Below are 20,381 nucleotides of genomic sequence, written 5' to 3'. Positions count from 1 at the left end.
GTTTGCGTACTCTGTCTATCCTCTTTCAGTGCTTTACATTTCAGCTAACTTTTAGCCTTTTAAAACATCTCTTCCAGCTCAGTTCTGTTACCCACATTTTCAGTTTCTCCACTTTTGTACTTTCACATAAGGTATATCCTGTGTGACCAAAATTGCAGCATAAATTTCTAAAACAGTCTGCAAGGCAGAAATAGCTGTTACCCTTTTCCCATCAATTGAACCATACACTCTCTTCATTTCTTTGCATATACTTAATTACAACATAATCCATTTGCTAACAATCACTACCATGATGCTTTCATCTTCCATGTTAATTACTATACTGATATATTAGAAATCCTGCTAAGGGCAAAATGAAACACACCTTGAGTGTTTCAAGTCAAGAATCTGTTCCTCGTGTAATTGAAAACTTAACACTACAACAAAGAGTTATTATTTAATTCAACATGAAGATGTATTCATTATTTTCTTTTTCTTTCTATTACAAGGGCAAAAAGTCTCAATTATAACACCACAGTTAAAATTGTTATGTACACATTTCCTAGTATCTTTCCCTTTCTCTAATGTCATGATTACTCCTCCAGTGTTTATCTCTAGATTTTTGAGAGCATTCATTGGCTTCACTTTGGGGTGAGTGGGTGCTGTGCTGTGCTGTGTTGTTAAGATTCAGTCGTAACGCCTTGCAAAGTTTGTTGAAATGATATTGCTAGAGGTGGCAATGCTGCATTTATGGGGATAAAACCTATAATAGTTTACATTTATTTCATTAATGTGTTTCTAAGCATTTTTTAAAGAAAACCCGTTAAAAGAGTTCTTAATAAACCCTACTTTAGTTAACCATCGCGGTATTAATCCTTACATTTGCAATCCATCTGCTCAAATCACTATGACTATACTATGCTGGTGGGAATATTTTACAGTAAAAATTAGCATATATGTAAAAACTGTACTTAAATTATCTTGGAGTTTTCATAAGGATTATCTGTACTGGTAAGCCAAAAACATATTTAGATGATCCAAGTTTCCCATTTTTGTTTTTCTCTTTTGGTACTCAAAAGATACTGTATTTTCTTCCTTGAGGTATTTATAATGACACTTGCTATGACTATGATGACATGTAGATTCTGCAGTTATGACAATATTATATGTATAATTCTACAAGAATTGCCTGTTTTTACAGTTGTCATGCATCCCTAATCTAACTTCACACTTCTTTCCACAGGGAATTTCACTTTTCTACCACTCAACCAGTATTATTTTCCATAGATAAAATGAATCATAGTCATATAGGGCACACACTGAGAATTTCATCAAATGGGGTAGACACTTGTTTCTACAGTCGGATTTTTTTTTTTCTTATGCTTTTATATATCATTTTGTATACCTGAAAGCAAACGGGTGAGCTAAGCATTTGTATTCGGTCAGAGGCAGAATTAACTTTATGAAAGGTTGTATAAATCTTGAACACTAGTTTGCAGAATATTTGCAATGAATGTCTTTTACTGTTGTGAAAGCTTTTTGCCATATAGGTGTAGTAATGTGGCAATTCCAAGTGCATATAATGGCAGGATTCTTTCAAGTGAGATTTTAAAAACCTATGTCTTGACCTAACTCATTTTCTAACAGAAGTCATTAAGAATTTTATGAGAGCAGCACATCTGTAAACCCTATCCTAAAAATCAAATAGAGTTTGATACTATATCTGGTTACATAAATAATTATATATCTAAACCAAGCATCACTAACAGAATGGTTTTCTATTCAATTCTTCTGAGTAAATACATGAGCATATTGTTTTCCTTTTTTTCCCAGTGTGTTGTATTTGCTATGACATCTGGTCAGATGTGGAATCATATCCGTGGACCCCCATATGCGCATAAAAATCCTCAGAATGGACAAGTGGTGAGTTGATTCTTTCATTTTGAGGGGAAATATGATCTTGATAGTAATTTCCTGCACTGAGTCTACAATTGCAAATAATTGCAGTTTCATGGCACTGTATCACAGTCTGTTGGAGGCTTAAATCTCCAGCTGCAAGCAGAGTCTGTTTTGGAATTTCAGATGTTTAGAAAGTGCCACCGTCTTTGATTTGAGAAATGAAATGAGTGGCCATGTTTTCCAAAATTCTCTCTATCGGGTTCCCAGCTGTAGTGCATGTGTTATAAAAGGTCTGATACCACACAATTTCCACTGCCCAAAGATAAATGGTATTGTATCCTTTTGTAGAAATATGCTCCCTCGTAAAGTGAAAAGCAAGTTGTTTGGGTTTGGGGTTTTCTTCTTTTCAGGCTTCATTTACGCAAACCTTTGAGGTTTGTTACCTTCCTCTTGAGCATTTTAGTTAGAAAAGGAGATGGCAAATATTTTCACATGCTTTGTACCATTTTCCATCACACCTGGAATTTTTCCACTGATCTTTAAGGAATGCTTTTTACTATATCTCTTTATTCCTTTGACTTATATTCTTAATCTGCTTTAATAAGAAGTTACTAATAGTTGACTACTGCCAAAATTAGTTGACTTTGAAGGAATTCTGTTACTTGCTCCTTCCTGATCACAAATTAGTAAATTAGAGTTCAGAAGAAGAAACTCACAGTCTACCAGGAAAATAAAGAGGATCTTGGCTAGTTTCTGCCACTGTTTGTTATTTACAGCTTCTCAGGCAAAACTTGCAGTGTCAGGAAGCTTTTTTTGTAACTAGTGTCCTGTCAAGCTATTTTCAGGTTTGGCTATCACTAGTTAAAGGAGACTGCCATATGTCTTAAAGAAACAATGTATTCAAAGCTCCCTTTGTGGCATATCTTATTTGAAATAGCAAAAAATTATGGTTTGAATTTGATTACTGATCTACTTTAAGCAGGAATGTAGCGGTTTATTGATGTCATAAAATGACATGATTCCATCTGTCAACTTTGTTATGCAGAAGTGGAATTGATTATGTAATAAACAATCTCTATAAAACACTGTTTATAAAAAATTAGAGTTTTTCATTAGTGCCTTTTAGTATTTATGATACTTTCCTATGGAGTGTCAGAAAGGAGAAATACTGCAAAGAAAAAGCACCGTTTGTGGCCAATTAGTTTTTACTATATCCAGTTTTGTACACATTGCCCTTTTCTTAAATAGCTGTTTCTGAAGAATTACTTACATTAAGTAATTAAAAAAAAAAAACCCTTCAATTGTTCCTGAATTTGTGCCTTCTTGTCTCAGTTTTCAGAGTGTGAACTCATATCCTAGCTGAGTGTCTGTAAAGCTGCTAGTTTAGGAGTATTAGCATACAAAACTAAATAATGAAAATAATAGTAAAGACAGCTTTAAGTTCTGGATACTAATCTGCTGTATTAGTCAGCATTCATGCCTTCTTTTCTGATTTTGCTTCAATATATGACTTCAGATAAGTTATTTTGTGCCTCTGTCTTGCCTATCTCTCTTTGTTCACAATGTGTCAGTACTTTTGCCTCCTTGGGGCTGTACCTGTGAGAGTAAGTAAAACCAGTCACAAGATCACCAAGTTGTTGATTTAAGGTATCCCTGACCAGTATAGTTGTAACTTAAAGCTCTTATTTTACCAGTATTAGAAGCTTAATAAGCATTCTGTAACCCTTTACCTATTTTAAATTGTGGATTTTTTTTTCGAGTAACACTATTGAACTTTTTGCTGTTTCATTTTCTAGCACTTGTGTATATTCCTGTGAATTTGAAGTCATAGAAGTGCTTATCTATCACTTCTGTGAGATTTATTCAGCCACGATAATTCACTGTAACACTGTTTTGCATTAAGTCAGCAACTGCTGTCTTTACATCTGGATGAAATTTAGCTCGTCACTTTCTTTCCAGTGTCTAGGATTTATTATCAATTCAAAATTTGTATGCCAATTTTGCACAAGGATTACTGGTACCTAATGCTCTGAAACCTTGTTAACAGTCTTATCTTGTAAAATTCTGTTTTTAAGAGGAGGCATAGAATAGCTCACCAAGCTTAATTGGTTTATTGTTAGCTAATTCTTAGCTGTTTTATTTCATAGGAGTTGATGTTTCAGTTTTGTACTAGCTGTAGAGCCTGATATGTCACCAGAATTTTATAATATTCTGTCTCTATAAACTGTTTCTTGCTTCAGACATCTCCTATTATTTGCTTTGTTCTTGTCATAATTTTAGATGACACCTCATTTATTTTCCTTAAATTCCTATTTTTTCAAAAGATGAAAAGACATTGGTGTGCTTTTCTTAAACAACACTACTTACTAGTGCCAGTATCTTGTACAGCAACATTACCAGTTCTTAATTTTTTTGGCTTGTGCACCAGCACAAAAATGATTCTTTGATTGCCTAAACTACTTTAATTCTATGATTGTATTCTTTGAATTGAGCTTTTAAACCATATTTTTGTACTTGTGTGTGATGTGCTCACTTACTGAGGTTATTGCAGTTACTTACTTTTAATCCCCATTGACATCAGCTAATTTCATTTTCTGGGTCCACATGGAAGCAGTATCAACTTTTACATAGACAGCTGAACATCATGCAGTGCCATTGTTTGATATTTCAGTTCTGGTTTAGGTTGATGAATCTGGTGCTATTTTGACACATTCTTTCTCTCACATTTCTGGAGTTTTTCATCATCTGCCTCATACCTTTGTTAGGCTCAGGCCCTTACTGACTCTGTGACTCTAAAATCTGTACCTGTTTTACTGGGATTGAGAGTGAAAACTTAACATCCCTTTGGTGTCTGTATAAAAACAGTTTTGGGAAAGTTCTGATTTTTATTCAGAGCTTGGTCTGTGGTGAGCTGGAGAATGCAATTACGTATTTTTGAGCCTCCTGCAGAGGTAGTTCTGCTGTTTAATTGACCTAATAGGAAAGAATTCTCATTAGATTTTCATCAGCTTTTAGTGAAATAGCAGTGTATAGGAAAGCTTTGGTGTATATCTATCCCAGGATTAGCAGCCATTTTTTTTCATTTGGATACAAATCCGACAATTTTTATTATGCAGTATGCTCAAGACTACATTTTTAAAATGGTTGAAATTTTGCTATAAATGAGAACAGGGCAAAGGACAGGCTCGATCTAAAATACTGAATTAAGATGGTTTCCCAAGCTCATAATTTTCTTTCCTTCTCTGAGAATAAATTATTAGATGTTGGAAAAGTTTTTGTGTGAAGAGAAAAATACGATATTTTTGTCACATAATCGAGGTTTTCCTGTATAAGATGATGCTTATTATCCAAATGGGTAATGGTGTTATTTGCCACTATATGAATTGGATTTTGGGGAGCTTTTTTGCATCTTATATTTTAAAAACTTGTTAGAATTGCCTAAGCGTAAGACAAATTACATCCTTTTGAAGCGATTTATATCTGTGTAGCAAATCTTTCAAATAGAACACCTTGTAATATCAGATCAAGTCATTCAGTTATGGAGTTTATTCAGCTTTTTTTTTTTTTCCATACTTTCAGAGTTCTGTAACCACTGATCTTTATTTGGGAGCAGTCTCTAAAATACCACTTTTCAGATGGTCCTGCTGGGAGGGGTATGTGGTAGTCTACGATTCTGAAGTTAAATGAAAAATACATTTCACTGCTAGCATCGCTTTTGCATTTTTTAATGTAAAATTAAGGTACTATGGGAAAAATTTATGCTTAGAATATTGAGGTTCTTAATTTACAGTAGTCCTCTAATGTTAAGCAGGACTAAGTGACATTTATCAAGAATATTCTCTGTGTTTTCTGACATGACTTTTTCATATGATTCTAATTAAAAGAAATTGAACTGTTTCTTGGAACAGTCTTAAAGAATGACTCTCCCTTTCCAGCTCAGTAAGTCACAGTAAATACATTGTCCTATTGGCTTTAATCTACCTGGGATCAAATTTGAAGTACTTTCACCAAAACTGTATTTGTAATGCCTGATGCTTCTGAAAGTAGACACATTTCTTGGTAGCAGTTTCAGTATACACAAAAGTCACTTTACTGTGTGATTTATTATTATATAAAAAAAGTTCATACAGGTTCTTATGTCAGTATCTAACATAAATTATCCAGATTGGTGTCACTTTTACTGCAGCAGTATTTTGGTGCATCTCTTGACAATAATCACAACCATAGTGCTATTGAGAATACTTCTTAGTATTTTATCGGAATAGCCATTTTTTTTATGTTAATATGCTTGATGGAAATAAGTAGGTTATTTATGTTAGAATCATATTTAATGAAATGGCTTTCCTGTGGTTATTAAAGGAGTGAGTCTATTTAGAATCTGCAATTAGTACAGGGTTTCTCAAGCCTTTAAATTAAACTTACATCTTGATTTAGTAAAAAATCTGAACAATTGGCAGATGTAGAACTAGTATAAACCAATCTTAATTCTAGTAATAGATCAGTACATTAACAAATGGGCATTATCTTATCTAAACTACTATTGGGAAAACTATTAATGTCTAAGATACCTGTCCTAATTTTTGATATTGTAGGAGTGATTGTAACTTGTATTTCAATAACTCTTTATAACGTTTCTACCTTGGTATTGGAAAAGAAGAACCTTACACGATATTTTGTATCCTTTTTTATTGTCTGAAGAAACAGAGGTAGGTAAGTGGTCATGACAGAAGAGTTGCATTAGAGCCTCTAAATTCTTAAACTGGTCAATTCTTGGAGCATACATGCTGTAAAAGTTCAGATAGCACCTTGATATTGCAAGCACTGCAGCTTTGGCTGAGTAAAGATGGAAGAGTTCCTGTCAACTAAAATTTGATTTTAGACAAATAATTAGGCAGAAAGTAGTCTATCATGATAAAATCCAATAAAATAGTGCTATATTTTAGTTGCTGTTTGTGACAACAGAAGTCCAATTTTAATTCACTTATACCATTTTCAAATAGCAAACACTTCCCAACCACCACCTTTTGCTAATTGTAGGTGGTCTCCTAGAAGTAATTTGGTCTCATTTGAATGAAGAACTGTTTTGTACTCAATAGTTCTTTTTGTGTCAGAAGTCAGAGAGACCTCAAATATGTGAAATTATGAAACATCTTAGGAAAGAATGATAATGCCACACAGAAAAATAATATTTTCTTAAAACAGAGAAACAGTATGATAACAAGGGAAAAATCTGTTCATGTTCTGTTATTATTCAAACAAGAGACATTGTCTTAAATCCTGCTTGAGTGCCAGGTAGGAATCTAGTTTTGAGTTCCTGGTCTTTACTGGTTGTGTAGATGTTAAAAAGTAAGAGCTTTGCCTAATAAAATAAATTTGATGGAAAGGTACCTCTGATTATCTCTAGTCCAGCTGCTTGTTCAAAGCTGGTCAGGTTGCTCAGGACTTTGGGAGATTTTGGAAGTCATCATGGTTAGAGATTCCCCAGCCTGTTCCAGTGTTTCACCATCCACATCATTCTTTTAATTGTACAATCAAGGTAAATTTTATCCTTCTCTTCAGTAAAAGCTGATTTACCTGCATTCTTGATTAGAATAAACACTGACTTTAATAAAATTAGACTTAGCCAAGCAGTACACCTTTTCAGAGCTCCTGACAGCATATGTTTGCTTAAGTGGCACTAGTACTGTAATGATATCACTACGGTATCCACACTGCAAATGAGAAAACATTAAACCTGGAGCAGTCATAGAGATTTTTCTCTATATAGATTCTGTTCTCTGAATAGAGCTGTGCATTCTTCCTATAGCTATTAAACAACTTAATCATGTCTGTTTTCTTCTATAATCTTACAAGTTTTTACAAGAGAAGAAAGATTTTACCTCTTTTCCCTATTGCTCAACACTTTAGATAGATTATGTTGTGAATCTTTCCTATTCCCTGCAGAAAGATAATTTGTAGTACAAGGGTTGCTTTTGCTGAAGTAAAATTTCAGCAGCTGGGAATTGTTTTGTGAATTACTAAGCAAGCATCAAAATATTTTCTGTCATGCAGACCCTTATAGAGACCTGGTGCAATTTTCCTTTGGAGAGCTTTTGCTTCTCCGTATAGTTTTGCTAGTAAGCACTACTGCTGTCATTTCAGTGTAACAGATCAGATTTCTCTTTTGCCTGTGAATAGTGTCAAGAAAAAGAATATGTATTTGAGTGACATCATGTAAATGAAGCAGCATACTACAGACAGTCCTTCATGAACTGATTTACTCATCATCTCTGGTTCAGACGGAGACCTCTACTGAGGTTGATCTAGTCTTTAAATGATTTAAGGACATCTTGTATCAAGGTAATACGGTGCACAGAAGTGCATTAAGGACCAGATTTAATGTACATGACATTTTCTTAGTATTCAGTACTTAACAGAATGAAATTTTTATATTTGTTGGACTGTAGTTCTTTTCTACATGTTTGTACTGAAAAAAGACATTTTGCACTGTCCCCTTTAAAAGGTACTATTTATATGAAAGCTGTTTAAGGCTGGAATGCTTTAGGTACAGTAAAAAGTTATAAAGACCTCTTTACTGAAGGTCTTGCAAATCTAAGTTTTGAGCAATAAAGAAAAACATGAAATAACCTCCTTCATGTTCACAGGTCCTGAGGTAACTTAGCAAAGTAGAATGCTCCACATGAAGAGAAAATAGCATTATCATTTAAAAGAGGAAAGTTGTCTGCATTTACCAGCACTTCATACTTCTAATATGGGTCAATGGAATTAAAGAAGAAATTGGTCCATGACTTTTTTTTTTTTTATAATCACTGTTCTAAAAAACATTCCAAAGAAATGTTCGTGTGCCTTTTGCACATCCTTAATTCTGTAGTGCATATTAATCATCGTGAGTAATCCATATCAGGTAAAAGAAGACGTTATTCCATAGTCTTTTCTGTGTCTAAATACCAGAGTCCTAGAACTAAACTTGAAATTATTTTTTCAATTATTATTATTTGCCTATAGACAGGGAATACTTCAATGAATGGTATAATGAATGAATAAACACCATCTGATCTTGTCAGATGCTGTCATTTAAGATAATTCTAATGCTGGAATTAGGGGGAAAAAGACACATTGTTTTCAGAACACAAGTAGGTACACTGCCATTAAAATGTTTTGTGCGTAAAAAAAACTTTAAAATTGAGCTCTGGCAAAGTGCAGAAATATTTAGGCATAGTAGTGCTCACAGAACTGGAGAGAATTTTGTCAGTGTCAGCTGCTTCACCTTCTGAATGTGCATTTAACTAGAAATATGCTACAGTAAGTGGAAATAATGCAAGCATTAGATCAGCTGCACAATTTAAGAATGGATTTTAAGAATCGATTTGTGAACCAAATTGAATTAAATTCATGATGTTAGTCATTTACTATCCCAGCAATTGATCCCATGCATTATTATTAATTATCTCTGGAAAATACATGACAATAAGGATATGATGTGAATGTATATACTACTTTAGGCAGTCTTTACAGAGGGACCAAAGTATGTTTGTAGTGTGGTCTTTCCACTGTATTCCTCTCATCCCTTAAAAACAGTACATTAAATTCAGGCAGATGTTTTGCAAACCTTGAGTAATTGGAAAAATAGAAACAGTACAGATTAAATTTGCATTTTTTCTTTTTTTCTTATGTTTAATTTCCTGATTCCCTAACCCTACTACTACTACAGAACAAATAATTGAACCCCCTCCAAACAAGCTTCTTTAAAGCTGAGGAAAACACTCTAGAAAGAACAGACTAGGGAAACATTCAAACCACTGTTACTCAGAGGATTATTTTCTGTATAGATTGGAAAATGTACCTGACAAAAATTATACCAGATACAGCACAGGTTACAATGAATCTTGAAACAAAGAGCACAACTGAAATAATAAACATAAAACAGCAATTTGGAAAGTACAACGGGGGTGGGGGGGAGGGAGGAAAATACTAAACAAACACACAAACAAAACACACACACAAAACAACAACCAAACAAACAAATAAACCCAGAAACCGCTTCCAGCAGAAACCTGGATTTTACTCTTATAGGTGACCAGTACCTGTCTGATGATACATTTAATGTCTTTAAAATGAGCCTCTTTTGAGTGGAACTTACTTCTTTTGAGACTTAAATAATACTGTAAGAGTAGGTTATTAATATAAGTCTACTATCAAGTCCAAGAACATAATACTGGTTTGAGGTTTTTTCCTTCTCTTTTGTCCCTTTATTTTATTTGCTTTTGACCATCTACACTGTTGTAGTTCTGATCCAGCAAAGAACATGAATGCTTAATTCATAATGCATGAGTACACAGTAGTGGGAGGGCCCTTGCACATTGTCCACTCATGAGCAAAGTACAAATTATCAGAATCTTGCTTTAAGATTTTGCTAGCAGACTTGTTTTACAGTGGTGTTCTACCACCTTTTTATTCAAATTAAACTTATTTATTGGGTGGATTGCAGATGCAATACTTTTTACCTTGATTTTGACTTAATTTTTTATCGGCATATCGCATTAATGAATCATATTCAGCCTATACTTGCATAGTGTATCCTTTTTTCCTAGCTGAGTTCTTTTCAGATAATGAGAGCATAATTTGTGGAAATCCTTCAGTCTTTTGAAGCGCATAACCTTCATTTCTTCGCATATGATGTAGTGGTGGTTTTTCCTTGTTTCCTTTCTGGCATCAACTGAATTCATTAGTACCAGGTTTTGAACTCAAGTCATCAACTTGAGATGTAATAAATTAGACCCAAGATTTAGAGTTCCTTTATGTGTTTTTAAACAGCCTATTCTGTCTCCCATTGAGCCAGTTATTCAACCTGCTTATAGTGCTTGTTCCAAACCCATTTTTCTCTTGCTTTATGTGTAACAATGAGAGGATTAATTATCTTGAGAAAGAGATTATGCCTGATGAATCTGGTATGTATCTCTTTGGAATAAGTGTGCTATATTTCATCTAATTTTTCATGTTTCTTCAGATGTTTAATTGCTCTTTATTTAAAAATTTATTCGGAAGTATTTCATGTTATTGAAATCTAACTTCCTTCTGTCCAGAATTTGTTTAGTTTCTATCTATGCTGTTATAAAGGTTTTCACTAACATAATAAGATGGAGTTGGCTAGAATGCATACATTAAAAAAAATAAAAATAAAAATTGTAACTGGGCTTTAATATTTACGTGCTAGTTTTGGAATTCTGCTTTTGAATCTCCTTCTTTCTTTTTTTCCTTCATTTTTTGATGTGACAATGATGCACCATCAGCTGTGTACCCTTATACTCCTTTTATTTGTTACAGGCATTGCTTAACACGCAATTCAGATATTGGGTCATTGCCACAGTTTAGTACATATTAACTTATTTGCATGTTCTCTTTTAGTGGCTGAAATTTCAGCTATCTTTGTTCATTTTATTTGCAGGGCCACTTGATCTTAACTCCTGACAACTTTCATTTTATCACTGACCTTCTTGACCTTTTAATAGGGAAACGTATTTGCTAGTCAGTCTCTTTCCATTCTTTCTAAACTCCTATTGTTCACTGTATTCCATTCAGGAATCCTTCTCTGAAAGGTGACTATTTATAAGATATGTGGGATACATATTGAAGATAGCTTAAGAAATTTAAACTGTTAGTCTCTGACTCGTTCAGTTCACCAATTTTTTCTATTGTAGATGACTTCTCTTATTAATCTTTTATTTCAGTTGAAGTCCTTTAAAATGTAAAAATCTCAAATTGAAAACTTCACATGTGTCGTTATTAATCTTTCAGTTTAATTTCTGAATCAACTCGGGTAATTTTATCTAAAATTATTTTATCCTTCCTGGGTCTTTATAGTGCCCTTAAAATATTACTGCTTCTTGTTGAACCAGTCAATAAATAAAGATAGAATCTGCTAGGTGTCACATACCGATCATTGAGGTCTGCTGTTAGCAGTATCTGTTTCATTTCTAGCTAGAAAATTAGTCTTCAATCTACCAGGAGGAGTTCTTTTTCTGAATGCTTTTCAGTTCAACTTTGTAATATCCTTCTCCGTGAGTGGGGTCTGAATTCTCTCTTGACCTTGCTGTCCTTCTCCAAAACGTGAAGTTTTCACTGAAGCTCAGCCTATTTTTTTGTTTCCATTTTTCTGGGTTCACCTGTGTTAGTGCTTAATTCAGATAAGGGGTGCTCTTTTGAAGCCCATGCCACCTTTTTTCCCACCTTCTGTGCTTTGGTTCATGCTACACAGGACACATGGGCAGTGATCCTGCTGCATGAAATGAAGCTAGATGGTGGACTCCAGGACTTCAGCCAGTGCTGTCCAAGGAGCTACCAGTTTGTTCAGGCCATTGGACAAAATAGGAACTAGTGTGAAGTAGAACCACTTGAGATATGTACAGTGTGGATATTGGGTTTGGAGAATTGATATGCACTACTCAATAATATAAACATAACCTTTGAGTCACCAGCACATCAACATAAGCATCTTTGAGTCAGTAATGGTGGTATTCTTCCAATCAAATTTTGAAATTTATTCTGAGGGGTGATGTTGAGCAGGAAGCTCTGTTTCCATGAAGGCATTCCAGTCACAGATCTGATAGCCCTATTCCTAAGAAGAGATGTGTCTTACATCTTACCAGGCATATTCTGGTAATGGATCATCAAATGAATGTAAATCTGTTTCCTGCTAATATGGGTGTGTGTGTGTATGTGTGTATATATGTGTTTATATACACATATATACATCAATGAAACCTACATAGATCTATAGAGCTTTAGGTCATGTCTGCTTTCGTCTTAGTAGCTCTATACTGATCTTTCCTCTATTTCTTGAAAAGACCAAACCTCAGAATGTAGACTTCAGTGCTTTTCTGCCTGTTTTGCTTTTATACTTTTAAGGCTTTTCTAGACTGTTTGTCAGATGAAGGAATATATAATGAACTTTCTACTGTATTTTTAAGAATTACAGTGAGTGAATCCTGCCACTTTAATCATGGTTTTTTTATATGCTATAAGAATAATTTCCTGTCTTAATATGCTATTAATATAATTTTCTTGTATTTAACAGTTCATATTATAGAAATACTTTTATATCCTCTTATTTATGGCTTTCAAGTGCAATATTCAGTCCTTTACTGTTTTTGTAACTTTCTACAATGCTCTTGAAATTTGAGTAGACGTACATATTGAAGTTGATGTTTGGATACTAGACATAAACCATTAAAAAGTGCAATCTTTTAGCAGAGCTAACAAATGCCTTGGTCTGTATAGCTACATTTCCTAATTGCAATACTTCCTCTTTTCATTTCAGTCCTATTATTCCCAACTATTTTAATTTGACAAGGTAAGAAAAAAAAAAAAAACACAAGAAAAAGAGTAGAACACTTTCAAACGTACAGGAGTTTCATTTCAGCATTTACCCCAAAATAGTTCATTTCTCAAGAGTTTGCAGAAAAGGATTGCTGGTTAGTATTAAAAACACCAGTTTCAAGGGAGACAAAAGAATAACCTTCAAACTTTTTCTGACTTTGTCTCTTATCAGTCATGCAAGTGTCAGAGTCATAATGCAAATACTCAAGAAGGCTTTGAATTGTCAATTGAAGCTTCCTCTTTGAGGTTATATTTGCTGGAACAGAAGAGATAACACTATTATCAGTGGTTTTATAGTGTAGCCAATTTCTCATTGCATGTACTGAAGTGCAGTTTTAATACAGTTTAGATATTACTGTAATGATAAACATGTCAGACTGTTAAACTAAATTCTGAATGTTTCTGTCAGTCCTGATACAGTATGAAATTCCACTCTGGTCTCTGACAGAGATTTTTATGAGAATTTTGTGGAAAAAAAAAAAAAAAAAAGTTGTTTTCAAACACATTTCTAACTTCCCTTTTGGGAAAATAAAATTAAATATGCATTTATTTGTGGTATGTGTGCTGAATTGTCAGCCAGTTGGAACTTCAGAGTTTAGCACTGGAGTGTAAATGCACAAAATAAAAGCTAGCACATTGTATAAGATATTGTCCTGGGTTCAGCAGCAGCAGTCATTTTTCTCCTTCTTAGTAGCTAGTGCAGTGCTATGTTTTCATTTTTTGGCCTGGGAAGAGAGCTGATAATGCTGATGTTTTTAGTTGCTGCTCAAATATTTGGTCTGGCCAAGGACTTTCTGCGCCTCATGCTCTGCCAGGGAGGAAGGGAGGCCGGGAGGAAGCAGAGACAGGACACCTGACCCAAACTAACCAAAGAGGTATTCCATACCACAGCACGTCATGCCCAGGGAGGTAATGGGGAGTTACCCCGGAAGGGCTAGGACTGCAGGGTTGGACGAGGTGTCGGTCGGTGCTTGGCTGGGGGGAGTGGGGTGAGTTATTGGTCAGCTGGTGTTGAGGTGTTGTATTCTCTTCCCTTGTTATTTCCTTTACCATTGTTATTATTGGTGGCAGCAGTAGTGATTTGTGTTGCACCTTAGTTACTAAACTGTTCTTATCTCAACCCATGGGAGCTGCATTCTTTTCGATTCTCCTCTCCGTCCCTCCAGGAGCAGGGGGAGGACAAGAAGGGGGGGAGTGAGTGAATGAGGTTTGTGGTTGGGTTTAAACCACGACAGATACAAATACATTACAAGCTATTTATGATACTGTAGTACAAATTTTTATGCATTTTTTTTTTTTTAATAAGGCATTCAAGTGTTGGGTTTTAACTGCTGACTGTGTGAATTGGTTTGAACTGTTCATGGTCTTGTTACTTCTGTATATTGTATTTTTTTTTCTGTAGGCTAGGTAATGCACAAAATCTCAATGTATTCAATAGTACTGTAGAAATTCTTGTATAAGAATAACATACAGTCATGTTTGAAAAAGTGTCCAATGATTGGCATCTACAGGAGAGTAATCAGGATATTTGTTGTTCAGCTTTTCTGCTGTAGAAGGTTTGTTTTTTTTTCCCTAAATGTATGCAAAAGACTGTCTTCAGAGTTCCAGATACATAGGGAAATAAAGGAACTCTATATAAATACATATTTATATTCATATGTATTTATCTACATAGGGAAATAAAGGAACTTTATTTAAAGCACTTCAAGCACAGATTATTCTTTCCTACAATATCATAGACTTTTTAAAAGGAAATTATTATGTCTTTAAGATAGCCAAACAGTTGTCATCCATATTTCAATTTGCTCTTAGTTTTTCATTAACCAGCTTAGCTTACCTGTTTTGAAGGATGTCATAAATGAAAAGCAAGGAACCTATGTCATGAATCTTGAATTACTATTAGGACCGAGACTGAAATATATGGAAATATCTGGAATGACCTCCCTCTAGAAGCATAACATCATTCTTTTTCAGTGATTGTAATCAGCATTTTCTGAAAATGGGATGTGGAGTTTGACATAGATTAAAGAATAGCACTAGCAAGTATTTTATAGCAAACTTTGCAAAATTAGTCATACGTCAAGCAACATGGGGAAAAAATAGCCTTGTTCATTCTTGGTTGTAGATGTTCTTATTAAATAGGATTGCTTCGGCTCTCTAATGTTTGACATTTTTACATTTCATGTAAAAAGAAAAGGCTTGTATCAATACTGATACGAAGTCAAACACCAATTTTAAGTCATTGATGTACAGAACTGGTCACCTCTATTAAAGGATTATCTGAAGCTGGCACAGATCATGCCAAAAGAATACGAATTTGTGACCGTTCATCTGTGACTATGACAATAGAGTTAAACCTGAAGTTGCCTGAAAATTTGCTATAAAGTATTTACGAGGATTACTGACTAGATATTTATATTTTTCAGTTTCCGGAGTTGCTGCAAATTTTAAAAGTACATTTCTACCAGCTTGTAACAGATATTTTTGTTGTGGGTTCTTTATCCCTACTTCAAGAAATATGTAACAGAGTGGGAGGAGTGGATATGAGGGTAAAGAAAATTCCACCTGATAGCTAAAGTGAAGCTTTAGCTTGCTTAAAAAATTAGTTTAAAATAATAGGCTAGCTATAAAAACTTTTGTATGCATGTGCAAAAGTGTCTTTGTGCATGTATACTTACATATCCTTATGCAAGTATATGTTTTATAATTTTGTGGCTTTATGGCCTTTATTGGCATTCTACCTATTATTTTTAGATCTTAAATTGTAATATATTGGTGAGGCTACAGTGTGCCTTTATTTCATTCCTTTAGTCATTAATGTTTGTGTTGTTGCTGCTGACCTGTTGCTTCATTATCAAAATTTTTGTCCAGAGTAACTCGATGTCAGTGTGTTTATTTTTTCCTTTGGTTCTTATAGTCTCGTTATACGCTCCAGCACCTCACTGTTTATTGCTGATTCTGAACTTCTAGACTATATTCCTGAAAATGTGGAAACAGTCAGTATTCAGATGTATGAACTCTTTGCCACATAGATGAAGATATGGTTATGGTTTAACCTGGCAGGTAACTCAGCACCATTCAGCCACTCGCTCACAATTCCCCTTTCCCCTCTCTGGGAAGGATGGGGGGAATCAAAAGAATGTAAGCCCCATGGGTTTTATAGGGAAAGCTAGTAGGAAGAAAAATAACTGTTACAGCTGAAACCAGGGCAAAATATTATTGAAAGAAAATAAAAAACGTTTCTGAAGTACATATTTTTAATAAAGAAGGAAGGTTACACCTGAGAGCTACGAGGTCTAAAGCTTTTGGTTTACTAGTATTTTCTATTCCTTATGTTTTAGAAAGCTGATAAAAGTCTAAAAGTTCATGGTTCTGTCAGCTTAGTTCCAGGGCTGGATTTTTTTAGTGGGATTGTTTTTTGTAGGAGTTTTGTTTCTGTGGAATCTGCACAAGGATTTTTCTCATAGCCATAGGCAGTGCAGTATGTAGTTACTCTTGAATAAAACAATGACATGCCTCTTTCAGGTCTTTCTTTAACCAAGATCTATCCAGTCAGCTTGTTTTCTTAGTGTGGGGGCTCTGTGTAACTATTTTCTTGGTTTTGATGGGCCTGGGTCTCCTTGAAAACTAGTAAAAACTGAAGGGAAGTTATGTAGGAGGAGAAAAACATTATTGAGCTATCCTGTGTTCTAGCAGTTACATTTCATAGGTTCTAAGTTTCTTTATGATACACTTAATAAAATATAAATAAAATCTTTAATTCTTAAAGATACTGTGTCATCTTTGGAAGCAGTTTAAAGAACATATGCGGTGCATCAGAGATATGTAGTAAGTACTTCATTTATATTGAATTAACTTTCAAGCTAAGAGTAGAATATTGTTTAATTTACACTGAAAGGCACTGGACAATGTGAGCTTTTAAAAGGGGGAGACAAAGGATGAGGAGGTTTAACATATCACAGCTCTATGATGCCAGGACGAGTAGTAAGTCTAGTTAAAGCTTGTTGCAGAAGCTTAAGTATTGCATTATTTAACTGAAAGTTACATCGTATGGAATGGACAAGGCACACATTTAATGAATTAAAAGCTTGCTTGCTACTTAAAAGTTTTTTAACAAGGAGACATCAGTAAGGAAGACTTTTCTGGGGGCTTGTGTTTCCTAGTAATCTGGACACTAACAGTAACCAGGGAATTACAGAGAAACTTTTGAAATAAAAGGACTTGGTTTGAAAATAAGTATAAAGGAAGAATGAGAATTTGTACCAGTGGGGAAGGACCGTGGAGGAAGAACAGAGCAGCAGTAGCAACTAGCTTTCCACTGCTGGAAATGACCCCACTGGTAATATGACACTGCCTGGGCCTGACCGAGCATATAGCCTGCATCCTAGCTAGTATGCTGATAGTATAGAATGTAATAATAGGAACTCAGACATTAGTTTGTGGGATTTTTTTTACTGGTGTGTGCATCAGTGGATTGTAGGGAGCTTCGTGGATATACATAAAGTGACAGCTCTTTACGTTGTTGGGGAGATGTATATGAACAGGGGAAACTGCGTCTAGAATCCCTGATTTGGGTAAAACATGAACAGCAGGGGCTTTTTTTCATCAAGGTTCTTGAGATCTTGGGAACTGAAAACTAGTAAGTATGATTTCTGTATTTGGCAAACTAATAAATACCTGACTATATATGTCACATTGGAGAGAGCAGCATGGCAATAGAAGGAAGTCTTGAGTCCTACATCCAAGTTCCTTAAAGGTATCAACAGGAATGAGAGAATTGCTGCTGACAGTCCACTTGAACTGATGGAAGTTTTGTCATCAAATAGGTTTGCAGAAGTTACAGAATGAGGTCTTATAAGTTCTTCTCATGAATTAATAAGGAACTGATAGGTGTAAATTATCACTTGTCAAGGTGAAAGGAAATCAGTGCTATTTCACATGGGTTTATGTTATGACCTTTGCTATTTACTGTTCATTCCTTTTCAAGGGCTTGACAGTTTGCTGTTGGCCTTAAGTTATTTGAAAGGATAAAGAGAATGGCCAGCTGTGAAGTATAGTTGGAGTTCTGTGCAGAAAAGCTGTGCCAGAATGTTATCTGCCATTTTATTGCTCTGTTGGAAGTAACTATAAAGTGATGTAAATAAAAAAGCAGGTTGTGTATTTCCCTATAAAACTAAAACATCTCTAAAATGATTGGCTGTTAGCAGGCTATTTCTATTCAGGACTGAGGGTTCTTTGTTTGGGTTTTATTGGTTTTGGGGTGGGGTTTTTTGGGGTTTTTTTTTAGAATAGCATAATCAAAGTAACCTCTAAATACTCAGTGGGGAAAAGGCAAAACAACATTTAGAATTATTAGGAGAGGAAACCACATTAAATGCTATAAATTCTGTGTTTTATGCTCAGCTTAAATACAATCTCAAAAAAGCTCAGGAAATGACGCAAAGTGAACTAAAGTATAGAGTGCTTCTGTAGAAGGAATGGTAACAGGCTGATTGAATGAGGTGCGTTAAATAATGACTGACATGGAGAGAAGCATGAAGGGAATAATTTCTAATTCAAATTAAATCTGAAGATGACATTTTCAAATAAAATGCTTCTACATGTTAGCTATGGAACTCTTTGCTGCAGGTTATTGCACATACTAAAAGTTTACAGCTTTCAAAAAACTACTGGACAAATTTGTAGCTATTAAAACCCTTTCAAGGTGGTAGTTGCAAGGTAATCTGCCTAAAAACCTGGAATGTGCCTTGTGAGGCAGTGTCTCAGGGAGAGATTTAAAGGGATCATAACCTCAATAATAACCTCAATAAGATCATAACCTCAAATATTAAACTTTAATGTCATTAATAGCATCTATCTTTGAGTACGTGAAAAGACTCTCAGGTGCAAAGTTATTTTTCCGTTGCAGCATTTAATAAAATAATAGAATAAAATTTGACTGAAAATGTCTTAAGTGTGTGTACTCCAAGAGATGTGAAAATACTGGAAGTATTGTCACAAGAATAAAGATTTTCTGCAGTTGGTCATTAAAAAGAAACTAGTGGACTCGTACACTGTAAGATTGAAGAATCTTCTGTGTAGTCATGCTAGAGCTGTCTTTTTGTCACACCGGAATTCCCTCATCATTCACGTGGTGCATATACTAGTTTGCATCCTTTGGAGTTAGCCAGATGTAAAAAGAAAGGGAAAATGAGATGTGGACTAGTAGGGAGAAATACATAGTCCTAATAATACATGCAGTTGTAATGCATGCCAGCTGTTCAGATTAGTTTTTGAGGGAATATGGATCACTGGAGACGGATACTTAAAACAGAAGAGATGTTCACTAGTAGGGGGCTCTTAAACTTCTTAGGCAAAGCAGTTAAAATGCACTTCCTAATATTGAAAGTAACTTATGTTTTGGAGTACTTTATCAAGTCAGATGCTGCATTCCCTATTACTTGAAGGAGTTTTAGGACATGTGAAAGATGCTTAGATTGAATTGAGAGAATTCAAATTGCCTCCTACTAGCAGAAGTTGAGAGACAGTAGAGGTAGTACTGTGACTGTTCTTGTCATGATGTGTGATCAAATCTTCTTTCCTTCATAATTTTTGAGAAGTGAGCATGTACGTACATTACGTACAGTAGCTTCTAGCCATCACAGTTCCTTGTTGATAGACATAGCAGTATAAATCAGTGCTTCATCTATTAGTTGCCTTTTGGAATAAGCAAGGAGTAGTTGCCTCATGAAGGGAGGGGGGAGGAAAGATGTAATGCTACATACGGGATGCTGGACTGGATTTGGATGTCATGAAGTGTCCCCGAGATGTTTTTTCTCATTCAAGCACTCTGTGTTAGCCATATTTTGGTTCACTGCATAATTCACTCTCCAGGTCATTTGAGAAGGAACTTGGGAGAGAGGCATTTCTAACCTCCAGAAATGTGGATGACAGTTTACCTGCTGAATCTTTTGCCTGAGGTTATTTGCAAAACCTTTTCTTCTGTATTGAAAGCTGGCTTTTTTATGTAGCAGTCGGGTTAGTTTTCTGCAGCTAAATGTTATGCAGAAATAAATACAGTAGATCGAAATTCTTTAGTACAGAGTAAATGGTTTTAGTTTATAGTTCTGTGCAATTATTTGCTTTAT

General features: G+C 34.8%; 1 protein-coding gene across 1 annotated transcript in view; it reads left to right on the top strand.

Annotated features, from left to right (window-relative positions):
• TUSC3 (tumor suppressor candidate 3) overlaps positions 1-20,381 on the top strand; it is a 120,352-nt gene that overhangs the window by 61,417 nt on the left and 38,554 nt on the right. Inside the window, exon 6 of the mRNA XM_065696800.1 lies at positions 1,813-1,902. Within this exon, the coding sequence (XP_065552872.1) occupies positions 1,813-1,902 (90 nt within the window). The remainder of the gene's footprint in view (positions 1-1,812; positions 1,903-20,381) is intronic.

Source organism: Lathamus discolor, chromosome 1, assembly GCF_037157495.1.
Source record: "Lathamus discolor isolate bLatDis1 chromosome 1, bLatDis1.hap1, whole genome shotgun sequence".
In the NCBI taxonomy this organism is placed as follows: Eukaryota; Metazoa; Chordata; class Aves; order Psittaciformes; family Psittacidae; genus Lathamus; species Lathamus discolor.
The sequence above is the reverse complement of the archived record's forward strand: the minus strand, read 5'-3'. Positions and strand labels throughout refer to the sequence as shown.